The sequence below is a fragment of the Benincasa hispida genome, chromosome 5, assembly GCF_009727055.1.
Source record: "Benincasa hispida cultivar B227 chromosome 5, ASM972705v1, whole genome shotgun sequence".
Lineage (NCBI taxonomy): Eukaryota > Viridiplantae > Streptophyta > Magnoliopsida > Cucurbitales > Cucurbitaceae > Benincasa > Benincasa hispida.
The window spans coordinates 57814349-57826886 of NC_052353.1; the positions used below are offsets into that span (position 1 = coordinate 57814349).

The following is a 12538-nucleotide window of genomic DNA, read 5'->3' on the forward strand; positions in this document are numbered from 1 at the left end:
AGTATAGCTAGGTCAAAATTACTATTTTCTCCCTATAGTTACATTTAACCCCTTAAGTACCACTGATCCCTCTAATGAACAATAAGTCATAATCCAACTATGACCAAACCCCTCTTGAGTCAGAAGAAGGTCTGGCGCCACATTGTTCAAGCCCCAAAATCAGCCCTTAAAGGAGCAATTTATCTACTTACCATGACTTCGGGAAATGAGTGAATTCCATTTTATGTAGCCGTGTTCCCAGCTCCTCAATCAGACGAATCCCTAAAATGGTAAGTTTATCGAGTCGGCGATCTGGCTACTCTCACCCATGTAAATCAAATGACCACCTTCATAGATAGAAGTTCACAATTTAATCAGGATTCAGGTCACGTCACATATGGTCATTCTGGTAAAATGTAAGTCTCTATTATGGATGGTGTATAATGAGACTAATCATTTTGTGGTCCGGTCTTGTACAAACTCCTTTTTATAGAATACCCCCGCTCACATGTCTCCACATGAATGATTAGGATCAAATCATTTGTAGCACTTTACAACAATTGTAACATCTATAAAGCAGGTCGTATTTGTAGTGTCACCAGGATAAGGTATTCGGCCTTATCCATCTACTACAGACCATTTAGTTTATCACTTAAACATGATCCACCTGTATATGTCTCTACATACATGTTTAAGCTACAAATGATAACCTTGGATGTTAGTTTATTGGTTTGTGGGTTTAATGCTACTAAATGTCAAATAAAACATCTCATATTTTATTAAATAAATAAAATGTTTGTACAATACAACTACAAATTAGAAGACCCAACGAGATTTAGGGCATCAACCCCAACAGTGAGCACGGGCTCATGCTTCTTGGCCAAGACTTCATAAACGCTTGCCAAAATATACGTTCGGGCCTTTTCACTTTCCCTTATCTAGCGTTCATATGTCTCTCGAATGTTTTGAGTGGTATTTTGAGCAGGAATAGGAGGATAATCCTCCATTAAGATAAATCTCAAATCGTCGATAATAAGATTATGTTGATTGTGTTTTTCCATGTTGTATAGTTTTCGTCAGTAAGTTTGTCGGCGGAAAGCAAGTTTAAAGTCGCGGAGGTCATAATGTAATTTGTTGAAACCATACAATTTTTTTATATTAATACTCTATGCATTAACCCATTTGCAAAAACCAATCAAATTTAGCAAAATGATCTAATGCACTCTAAGTGACATCTATCCTGCATTGATGTTTCGGTGAGATAGGACAAAAGTCATTGTAGGGTGATTAGGTGCCACTTCACTGGAATGAAACTATCTCAACCAATAGACAGAATAACTCCTTGTTACTGTAACTATCAATCCCCATTGTTCGGTCCAGAAAGTGTAAGCCCTCATTTTAAATTCTAGAGTTCTGCCTCAATGAGCCAACCGTAGGAAAAAAACCGATTGGGTCAAAAACTAAAGCAACCCTGTCCATTTCTGAAGTTTGAAGTAAAGAATCGTTCAAATGTCATCCGTAGCGGGACACAAGCAAAGGTGCCTCGAGGCCGAGTATGAAACTTTACTACAAACTAATGAGAGAAATCGTGGGATGTGTTGACACACGTCCCGCTCCAACTTACTATAAACACTCTCTCCATTCACCTTGATATTGACCTATAAAAACAACATCCATGGAGGGACACAAGCAAAGGTATCTCGAGGCCGAGTATAGATCTCACGGTGTGAAATTTTAGGGAGAAACATGGAAAGGTAAAATGAAGTATCTGATAACTTGTAAAAATATAAGTTATTATATCTCTTTCATTTAAAATAATAAGAAAAAGGCATGAAATTTAGATAAACTTTACCAATAAAACTATACAGAAAGTGAAACACGTGATCACATACTTCTAACGCATCACATATTTAAATTCTAGACTAATTTCGCTACTTGTTTTGCAGTATATACTTCAGTAGTCTGATGATCGCGTGATCGCATACCCACTAATGCGTTCAAAGAAAGAAGTTGCTTGAGAAGAAAAGGATAGACAATCGTATAAGCTGTAAGCGTTTGAGGCATGACATGACATGGGCGGTGGGTGTCACATCACAAGTTGCGTTGGTGGCCGACAAGAAAACTTTGTTGAAGATTCAATGAACCACTGACACATTGCAGACGACGCGGTAGGATATGAATTTAATACGCCTCATCAACACAATCATGAGCTTGAGAAAAGAAGTGCTCATGAACACCTATAAATACCCATGTAAATTCCATGTAGAAAATAGTTAATATACATCGTGATATATATGGGGGGATACATTGTGGGAGACGAGAAGAATACCCTAAGAAGGGATTCTGCTAGAAACCCCTATCAATTTTCCATAGAAACTCCTTGGTGAGAGCTTAGCATTCGAGGGAAGGAAGAAGATAATACTCTTCAATCATCTAAGTAAAGAAGTTGTAAAACGAGCTGGAGGAAGCAAGACATTGCGAACCACAACTTGGCTCTTTGACCCTTTCTCTTAGTTTGTGTATTTGTATTGTATTTCTTGTATTGACAAATTCAAAATTGCAGTATGAATACATTTTATTATATATCTTGTCTATCTTTTTCACAAATATCATGCATAGCTAAATCACTTCATGGGTTGAGAAGATTGTAGCTAACACGACTAAATAACTGGAGGAATCGTGCGATCAAATTGTTTTATGCATGCTTATATTTGTCGCTTAAATCAATTGAGAAATTGTTCTAAGTAAAGCTAATCTAAGTTTGAAAGAACTTAGATTAAGCCCTCATAAAACGAGAGAAAATATTCCCTAGAAATAAGTACATTCTATGCATATTACACCTATCACATACATCTTAGAGATAAGATAATGTGACAAAGAACACTGGGAAGTGTTGGTCGTAACATTGAGTGTATAGCTTGATTTCATATTTCATCTAGTTGTTTAGAAAATGTTAGTAAAAATTCTTCTAAACCCTTTCTATCACATAACTGTTATGCAACTCGCACTGTTTCATTTTAAACACAATCCCCATAACATATTTAGGTTTACGTTTGCTTATTCGATCACTCCTTTGAACATTTTAACTCGTGCTAAGATCATATTTTTAGTTTCATCGCGTGCTTACAAGCAATCCCTGAATTCGACCTTGGACTTACCAGGAACTTTGGTCAAATTTGCTCTAGGGTTTGACTAAAGAAAACTGAACGTTAAATCTCATAAGCATTATTATTTCATCACATGTATAGAACGCATCAAGTTTTTGGCGTCGTTGTTGGGGATTGTGGTAACTAAGTATGGTAAAGCTATTTTTATTGATCTTTGCAAACCTCGACTTTCTGGAGTATTGTACCTTGACTGTGAGAAATGCGCAAACGTTGTATGAGCGAAGGAAGCTTGTATACGACCCAGAAGTAAAAATACTTTTCGTAGAAGACAGAGAGCCAACTGGAGAAAAAGACAAAACAGAGCTCGTAGGATGGCTGAATAGCAGAACCACCTGGAGGAACTAATCACAATGAAGTAATCGCCAACCCATTTTTGTTGGCAAATGATTTCAATAGACTGATCAAGGACTATGCGTCACCCAACTTGTATGATTTCTCTCCAAGAATCATGCGACCAGCCTTGGATGGAACAAGATTTGAAATGAAGCCCATAATGCTTCAAATGATTCAAGCGGTCGAGCAATTTCGAGGAAGACACGATGAAGATCCTCACGCTCACCTGAGGAGTTTTGTCGAAATATGCAACACCTTTGTATTTCAAAACATCACACCAGAGGAAGTACGACTTACACTATTTCCATTTTCACTATGTGACAAAGCTAGAAAATGGGCGTACTCGCTTGAACCAGGGAAGATAACTCCATGGGAATAAGTGGTAGAGAAGTTTATGAAAAAGTACTTCCCACCAACGGAAAATGCAAAGAGGAGAAGGTTAATCACAAACTTTCAGCACGGAGAATCAGAAACGCTCAGCAATGTGTGGGCAAGATTCAAAAGACTAGTTAGGGACTGTTCGCATAATGGATTCCCTAATTGTCTCCAGATGGAATCTTTTACTATGGCTTGAACTCGGGATCATAGATCACTATGAATGTTGCGGCAGCAGGTGGACTTCTAGACAAAACTTACATTAAGGCCAATAATATATTGGATCAGATCTCAAAGAATCACGAAGACTGGCAGGAAAAAGAATATGGGTCCAGAACCAACAGTACCCAGAACAACAACACTATCGCATCTCTGTAGACACAAGTTAATCCAATGACAAACTTGTTGCAGACGATGAGCATGACAAAGACTGGTGTAAAAGGTGGGCAAGTGAATGCGATTGTCCAAATGAACAACAGAAATTGTGTCCTTTGCGAAGAACCTCACTTCTTTGAGGAATGCCCGCGCAATCCTCAATCTGTCTGTTTCCTTAAAAAAATCATTTCTCTAACACATACAATCCTGGCTGGAGAAACCATCCGAATTTCTCTTGGGGTGGTAATCAACAATAAGCACAAGTCAATACTCACAATGCCCATAGACATGGACCACAAGGATTTCAACAAAGACCAAACGGATTTCAGCAGACAACCAATTCATCTTAGTCATCGCCATCCTCTTCTTTAGAAAATTTATTGAAGGAATACATTCAAAAGAATGAACCAGTTCTTCAAAATCAAGCAACATCCATTTGTAATCTTGAAGTACAAATGGGCTAGATTGCAGGCGAGTTGAAGAACAGACCACAAGAAGCACTTCCCAGCACCATTGAAATTCCTCACCATATGAGAGACAAAGGCTTGGAACAATGTCAGACGGTGACATTAAGAAGTGGACACATGACAGCAAAGGTTGTAAAAAGAAAATCACATGAATCTAAAATCCAACAAGGCGAAGATCATGCGTCTGAGGAAAGTGTTCAAAAGGAAGAACAATAACCAAAAGAAATAACCACAGCAACTCCATCAACAACACAAGAAGTGCAACCACCTCCATTTCCACAAAGGCTAAAAAATAAGAAAAGCGATGAAAATCAATACCGATGCTTCTTGGAAATATTGAAACATCTGCATATCAACATCCCTTTCATTGAAGCAATAGGGCAAATGCCCATGTATGCTAAGTTCTTGAAAGATATTATAACCAAGAAAATAAGCATAGGGAAGTACGAGATGGTGGCTCTAACATATGTTAGCAACGCGATCAGTCCTCCAAAAATGAGAGACCCTGGAAGTTTTACAATACCTTGCTCAATCAGAGGAATTTATATTGGGCAAGCAATATGCGATCTAGAGGCAAGCATAAACCTAATGCCACTCTCAATTTTTAAACAATTGCAGATCAGAGAACTCATGCCTACATTAGTGACCCTTCAATTAGTAGAGTGCGATTGCTGTTCATCTAGAAGGAAAGTTGGAAGATGTGCTGGTCAAGGTTGATAAATTCATCCTTCCTGCACACTTCATCATACTCGACTATGAAGTTCATAAAGATGTCCCTATTATCTTGGGACGACCATTCCACTCCACTGAGAGAGCTCAGATTGATGTGCACAAAGGAGAGATTGCAATGAATGTCAACGGTCAAAAGCTGAAGTTCAACATCATTAAGGCAATGAGCTACCCAGATGAAGCACACTCATTCGATGTGGATGAGGAATGGCCTTGCAGCTGAGATTGGGGAACAAATGAAGAATCAGAGGAAGAGGCCCACACAGTAGTCGAATCATGTAATGCGATGATCGTGATACAAAAAATTTGTGAACTGTTGAATATGGAGGAAGAAAAAGGATTGAATAAAACTTATCTGGAACAATCTACAGTCCTAGAACTGAAGGTGTTACCAGCTGATCTGAAGTATGATTTCTTGGGACAAAATGAAACCTTGCCAGTCATCATGTCATCTATGCTTACCAAAGAAAGAGAAGCAACCCTTCTTGAGGTGTTAAAAAAGTACAACAAAATTATAGGGTGGACCCTTGCTGATATTAAGAGAATAAGTCTATCCTATTGCATGCACAAAATTAGATTAGAAGAGGGACAGAAGGGCTCTGTTGAAGCTCAACGCAAGTTGAACCCTGCGATGAAAGAAGTGGTAAAAAAGGAAATCATCAAATGGCTGGATGCTGGAATTATCTACCCCATCTCAGATAACTTGTGGATCAACCCAGTGCAGTGTGTGCCAAAGAAAGGGGGAATGACAGTCATTCCCAATGAAAACAACAAACTAATACCAACACATACAGTTACCGATTGGAGAATCTGCATGGATTACCAGAAACTCAATGCCGCGACAAAAAAAAGATCACTTCCCCCCCTTACCTTTCATTGATCAAATGCTGAATAGACTGGCAAGGAATGACTATTTTTGCTTTTTGGACAGCTATGTTGGGTACAACCAAATTATGATCGCATCAGAAGATCAGGAAAAGACAACGTTTACATGCCCATATGGGACGTTCATTTTTCGTCATATGCCATTTGGATTGTGCAATGCACCTAGCACATTTGAAAGGTGCATGATGGCCATCTTCTCAGATTATCTCGAAGATTCTGTTGAGATATTTATGGGAAGACATATGAAGTTGATCGAGCTAAGATTGAGGCCATTGAGAAGCTGCCACCCCCAATGAATGTAAAGACTTTGATAAGCTTTTTGGGACATGTCGGTTTTTATCGCAGATTTGTCAAAGACTTCTAAAAAATTACCAGGCCACTAAATATGTTGTTAGAGGTGGATCGATCTTTTGATTTTGACAACAATTGTTTGAATGCATTTGAAAATTTGAAGAAAGCATTAGTCTCAACTCTTGTACTAATTTCTCCAGATTGGACAACACCATTTGAACTTATGTGTGATGCCAGTGGATATGCGATGGGAGCAGCGTTAGCTCAACGAATAGAAAGGATTCTTCATCCTATTCCGTATGCAAGTAAAACCATTAACAGCGCCTAAGAGAACTATACGACCACTGAGAAGGAGTTGCTGGCAGTTGTTTTTGCTGTGGAGAAGTTCGACCATATTTGCTAGGATCAAAGGTCATCATTCACACTGATCACTCTGCTATCAAATATTTGATGACCAAGAAGGATGCAAAACCAAGCTTGATTAGGTGGGTCCTATTACTATAGAAGTTTGACATCGAGATTGTGGATAGAAAAGGGACAGAGAACAAGGTCGTTGATCATTTTTCAAGGCTTGAACATCATGAAAATGATCGAGTACAACCTTCTGTGAATGCTTCATTTCCTGACGAACTGTTGCTGAAAATTGTTGAATATTTGCCTTGGTATGCAGACATTGTCAACTTTCTTGTTTGTAAGCAATTCCCAGAAGATTATACCTCTCAATAAAAGAAAAGGCTCATGCATGATTGTAAATTCTATTATTGGGATGAGCCCAACCTGTATAGAAGGGGATCTGGCCATATCATAAGACAATGTGTTCCTGAGATGGCATTTCATCACATCCTATATCAATGCCATGAATCGCCTTATGGTGGACAATTTGGAAGTCAGCGCACTGCTGCGAAGGTCTTGAAAAATGGATATTATTGGCCTATCTTATTCAAGGATACGTGCGACTATGTCATAAAATACGACAGGTGCCATCACACAGGAAACATTTCTGAGAAAAATGAAATGCCAATGAATGTCATCTTGGAAGTGGAACTATTTGATGTCTGGGGAATCGATTTCATGGGGCCATTTCCACCATCTAATGGCCAAAACTATATCCTATTAGCTGTTGACTATGTATCAAAAGGGTTGGAGGCGATTTCATGTGCCTCGAACGATGTGATCACGGTATCGAAATTCTTGCAGAAAAATATCTTCTCTCGCTTTGGCACCCCACGTGCCATTATAAGCAATGAAGGTACACATTTTATCAATCGTATCATTAGCAAGATTCTAGTCAAATATACGTGCACCATAAAATAGCAACAACATACCACCCCCAAACCAATGGTTAAACAAAGGTATCAAATAGGGAAATCAAGACAGTATTGGAGAAAGTGGTTAATCTGACAAGAAAAGATTAGGTTCAAAGACTCGATGATGCGTTATGGGCATATCACACCACATATAAAACTCCCATAGTGTAACAACTCAACCCCTTAGGACTTAAGTTAGGCCGTTACTAAATACATGCATGCATGAAACTCAAAACGACACTCGGTTATGGCGAAATAAATGCTAATTAAATAAAGTAAGTTCAAAAGACTTTCATTAAATTCAAATACTAAAACAATAGTAGGGTACCCATAAATCATAAAGGATAATAAATAAGTTTGAAAAACGATTCTTAAAAGGTAAGTTTTAAACATCAAAACTAGAAGTTAAGAGGAACATGAAAAGGACTCCAAATCTCATGAGCGGAAGCGTAAAAACTAGTCCCAGTGGCTCGATCACGAATTTCACTTATCCATCGCCGGTGCATCTCTACCCTTACCTGAAACAACAACATGAGAAAGAATGAGTATAAAATACTCAGTAAGTAACTCCACTACTAGGGTCAGGCTGGGCATCTATGTCCTCTAGATACCCACCTCTGGTGAAACATATAAACTGCTCTAGTCCTGTCTCTTATACACATCTAGATGTGTATAAGAGACAGCATATAAACTCCTCTAGCCCTCATGGGACACATATGCACATGAAACAAGAAGGAGACTGAGTCATATCCTACTATAGTTAAGTATGGCCACTACCTCTGGTAAATCCTGAAGGAGACACAAACTGATGAATCCCGAAGGAAACACAAACTGGTGAATCCCGAAGGAAACACAAACTGGTGAATCCCGAAGGAAACACAAACTGGTGAATCCCGAAGGAAACACAAAATCTAATGGGCATCTAACTAATCAGTAAGGACATTTGCACAGTCTCATCATCATAATCATCACTGTACGAATCTATGACATACATATAAACCTCAATATCATGGCTCTACAACATACACATATACCTCAACATCATGGTTCTACAATATACATATATACTTCAACATCATCAGATCAAATACAACCACATGGAAGCACATACCATCTCATATTAGCATTCAAGTGTCTATATGCATAAATAAATAATTCAGATCTCGTACCAGAACATACTTTGATCATATTATACTATCAGTCTATCATGCTGTCATTATGCCATAACATTCATTTATCATGCTAGCATACATCTAATGCCTGGCCCGTGGGCAGTTCCAGTAGTAAGATTACTTACCTCAGACTTAAGCCCAAAATAACTATCAAGTTTATCTTCTCCTTAGAATGGAATAATCTTGGACCAAAATTCCAAAGATGAAGTTTAAGTCGAACTCGCTCTCAAACTTTGCAAACAAAGCCAACCAAAAACATAAACCATAATTAAGTTTCCAAGTCCAAATTTTTACAGCAACATCATCCAAAACAAGATGGTTTTGAAACCTTCAAGCTTACTGATGACATGCAGAAATACATGTCATCTTAGGCCTTTTACTTAGAATTATGAAGGTTGTTAGGTAGAATATGTGTCAATCATGTTAGGAATTCACAAGAAAATGAGCTTGCATCGATCAGCATGATTGAATCTCAGCTAACCCGTTATTTTGCGTTATTATGCGTTCAATGTTCTATTTTTGTAGCTAACGCGGGAAGTGAACGCAAACACGGAAACTGGACCACCACATAGATGATCGCATGCGGAGAAACACTCCATCGCAAAGGCAAATGCATCGATCAACGCATGGATATTGCGATAATCAGCCGTATGCGTCCATTACATGGGAGTTGCACTCGTCAAGCGATTGCAGTCATCATGTAGAGTTGCGGTATTAAGCGAATGTGGCAATTGAATGATTGCGGCTACACGACAACGCATTCTAATGGGATCAATGCAAGGTAGGTGGAATAAACGCATCAACACATCTACCTCGAGAAAATCCAAAGTTGAAGCTGACATTTCACCTACCACGCCGTTTGTGGTAAAGGTTCAGAAAGGACTAACGCGCCGAACGTCAGACTCAGAGCAGTCCAATTAATGTTGTCGGCGTCCCAAGCTCTATAAATAAAAGCGATGAGTAGAAATTCAAGTTATCTGGGGATGATCCTTGTGAACCGGGGATTTTCCCCATGATCTAGACAAACTTCGTGAGAAGATGACTGAGAGTTCTTCACCTCCTTCATCCATTTTGAGTGACGACCGGAGCTAGATCTCGAGAGAGTCAGCTCCTCCACCCATCCATGGCACCACCGGCAGCCTTGACGTATATCCGCTGGGAGCAAATCTTTGCTTCCAGCCGGTCATTTCCTTTTTCTTTCTTTTCTCATATTGTATTATATGACATTTTGGAATTAAGAAATTAATACAATTTGTTTTCAATGCATTTCTCTATTTTCTTCAACTCCATCTTCATCTTCTTTGCTTAGCATCTTTACTTTCATTGCAACACTTAGTGAGATTGTTTGGGTATTGAATACTTAGTCATGTGGATTAAGGATATGAAGCATGTAGCAAACCACCGAGAGGTGTGCGTTGCGTGAGTGTGTGAGTAACCTTATTTGCTTAGTGTGAAGCTACGGCAACGCCTGTCTATAGGCTAACGCATTGCTTGTCTATGAGGAAAGTCAGCAACAACCAACTACCCGAGAGGGTAAGTGGTTAGTCGCATTAAGCAATGTATGCATTGTTCACTAGAGATAGAAATAAGCTTAGGTCAACCAAGTTCATGCGGTTACCTTGTCCTATGAGCGCATCATTCATCATTTAGGCATACCTGAGATAGTAGTCTAAAACCCAAATCTAAGACTCGAGAGAGCGGATTGGAACGCATAGACAAGAACGAAAAACTTAGAGATAAGCTCCGTTTGTTAACCATGTACCCTAGGAATAGGAATGATATTATGTGGCCGCCTTATTTGTGTGTGTGTCATTTTGTCATCGCATAAATAAGAATAGAGGCTTATGTGTAGGTCCTATAGACTTATCGCATATATCGCATGCGTTCTAGCATTAGAAGTCGTAGCATTCGCACCAAGAGGTGGTTTAGTATTGTATGTGTGTTGCATGATCACATGGCTTGCATTGACTAAGGTTATCCTTGAAATCACTCTTAAGGGTTGCAATGAAAACATCACCGCATTTTATCTATTTTCCCATTCATTTATTTCATGTCAAGTGTTGTCATATCTCTACCTCACATGCATATTCTCATTGTGTTGACTGTTAGATAGGAGTAGGAGTAAGATTAACTTAGCAACAACCCCTCCATTCTTTTATTTATACCGCTGCATGCGCATCACCACATACATATAGCTACAAGTCCCTATGTTCGACCTCGGATTACCCGAGAAACTTGCGTTCATGTTATACTTAGCGTGAGCGCAAGAAAACTTGTGACAGAACGCATGGTCATCGCATACATTTGTTGACGCATATTCATTTCAATGCATGACCATCGACGCAGGACTATCAAACGCAATAATCCTAAAAAAAACATGATCGTATACCGCGTCACGGGATTTTAGTTGTCGAGTAAAATTGACTTCTAATTTCCGTCACCACTTACTAAAACTTGCGAAAACGATCTCAAACCCGTTGAACAGCCATTTCAACAGCTTCCCAGACTCAAATCTAAAGCCAAAAATAATTCGAATAAGTTCACTATCATTCTAAACTTAATGGGGGCCCAATCTTCTACATAAAACTTCACAAAAAGTCTTATTCCAAAACTACCAGATCCGATGAAGCCCAACGATGACAAAAACTTACCACAGATCCGACGATAACCATGGCGGCGACAGAGGCTGAGCGTACGCGACAGAGATCGGACCGACAGCTGGTCGGACGGAAGAGCGACGGTAAGGTTGTGGTTCACGATCAGAAGGTTGGTTGGGTGAGAGCAGATCTGGCGGCACACGAGTGCAAGCGACTCGGTGGGCGAGACCGAAACCAGATCCGGGTGGTGCGAACAGTCAGCGGACGAGCGGTTGTGGAGACCGGCTTGGGCACGAACGGCGGCAGTCTGGACAAACGCTCGGCTGGACTCACGACGGCGGTTGGAATCGGATATGGGCAGCACGAACGGTCAACGACGAGGAGTACGTAGTGCAGGTGTGGCATCGATGGCGGCTGGAGGCTAGTCGAGGTCGGCGGCGGAAGAGGCTTTGGTAAAGGAAAAAGGAAATTTGGGGGGGGAGGGGGGGCGGGATGCGTGAGGAAGAAAAGGGGATTTTGATTTTTAATTAAAAATAATAATAATAATAATAACTAAAAAGGAAATAAGTAAAATTATACTTTATTCTTTTCCTTATTCCACTTATACTATTAAATTCCTTTCCTTTTCAAAGAAAATTAATTCTTGCCATTAATTTCCAAATTGAATAATTTCAAGCCAATAATTAAATTCCCCCACTTACATTTGAAGTCCAAAATCCCAAAAATGCCCTCCAACTAATAACAATTACTGAAATTCTAAATAATAAAGTTACTGAAATTACATTATTACTAAAAAATGTACGGGGTGTTACACTCTTCCTTCCTCAAAGAACTTTCGTCCTCGAAAGTTCATTCTTGAAA

The 12538-nt window shown here is 39.3% G+C and overlaps 2 protein-coding genes across 2 annotated transcripts; both read left to right on the forward strand.

Moving 5' to 3' along the window:
* Positions 1 to 5080: 5080 nt before the first annotated feature.
* Positions 5081 to 5648, forward strand: LOC120077412. The gene is made up of 2 exons (XM_039031293.1): positions 5081 to 5269; positions 5358 to 5648. Exons 1-2 carry the CDS (start codon positions 5081 to 5083, stop codon positions 5646 to 5648), a joined length of 480 nt encoding a protein of 159 aa, XP_038887221.1.
* A 1778-nt stretch (positions 5649 to 7426) lies between these two features.
* Positions 7427 to 9652, forward strand: LOC120077413. Its single transcript, XM_039031295.1, has 2 exons — positions 7427 to 7850; positions 9606 to 9652. Exons 1-2 carry the CDS (start codon positions 7427 to 7429, stop codon positions 9650 to 9652), a joined length of 471 nt encoding a protein of 156 aa, XP_038887223.1.
* Positions 9653 to 12538: the final 2886 nt, after the last annotated feature.

What these genes read in the sequence shown, in the direction of transcription:
- LOC120077412 (XM_039031293.1), top strand. Translation starts at nt 5,081, where the DNA reads ATGCCCATGTATGCTAAGTTCTTGAAAGATATTATAACCAAGAAAATA. An exon ending in AAGCAATATGCGATCTAGAG is followed by an intron (nt 5,270 to 5,357) that starts GCAAGCATAAAC and finishes TTCAATTAGTAG; the next exon opens with AGTGCGATTGCTGTTCATCT.
- LOC120077413 (XM_039031295.1), top strand. Translation starts at nt 7,427, where the DNA reads ATGGCATTTCATCACATCCTATATCAATGCCATGAATCGCCTTATGGT. An exon ending in TGCCATTATAAGCAATGAAG is followed by an intron (nt 7,851 to 9,605) that starts GTACACATTTTA and finishes CTATTTTTGTAG; the next exon opens with CTAACGCGGGAAGTGAACGC.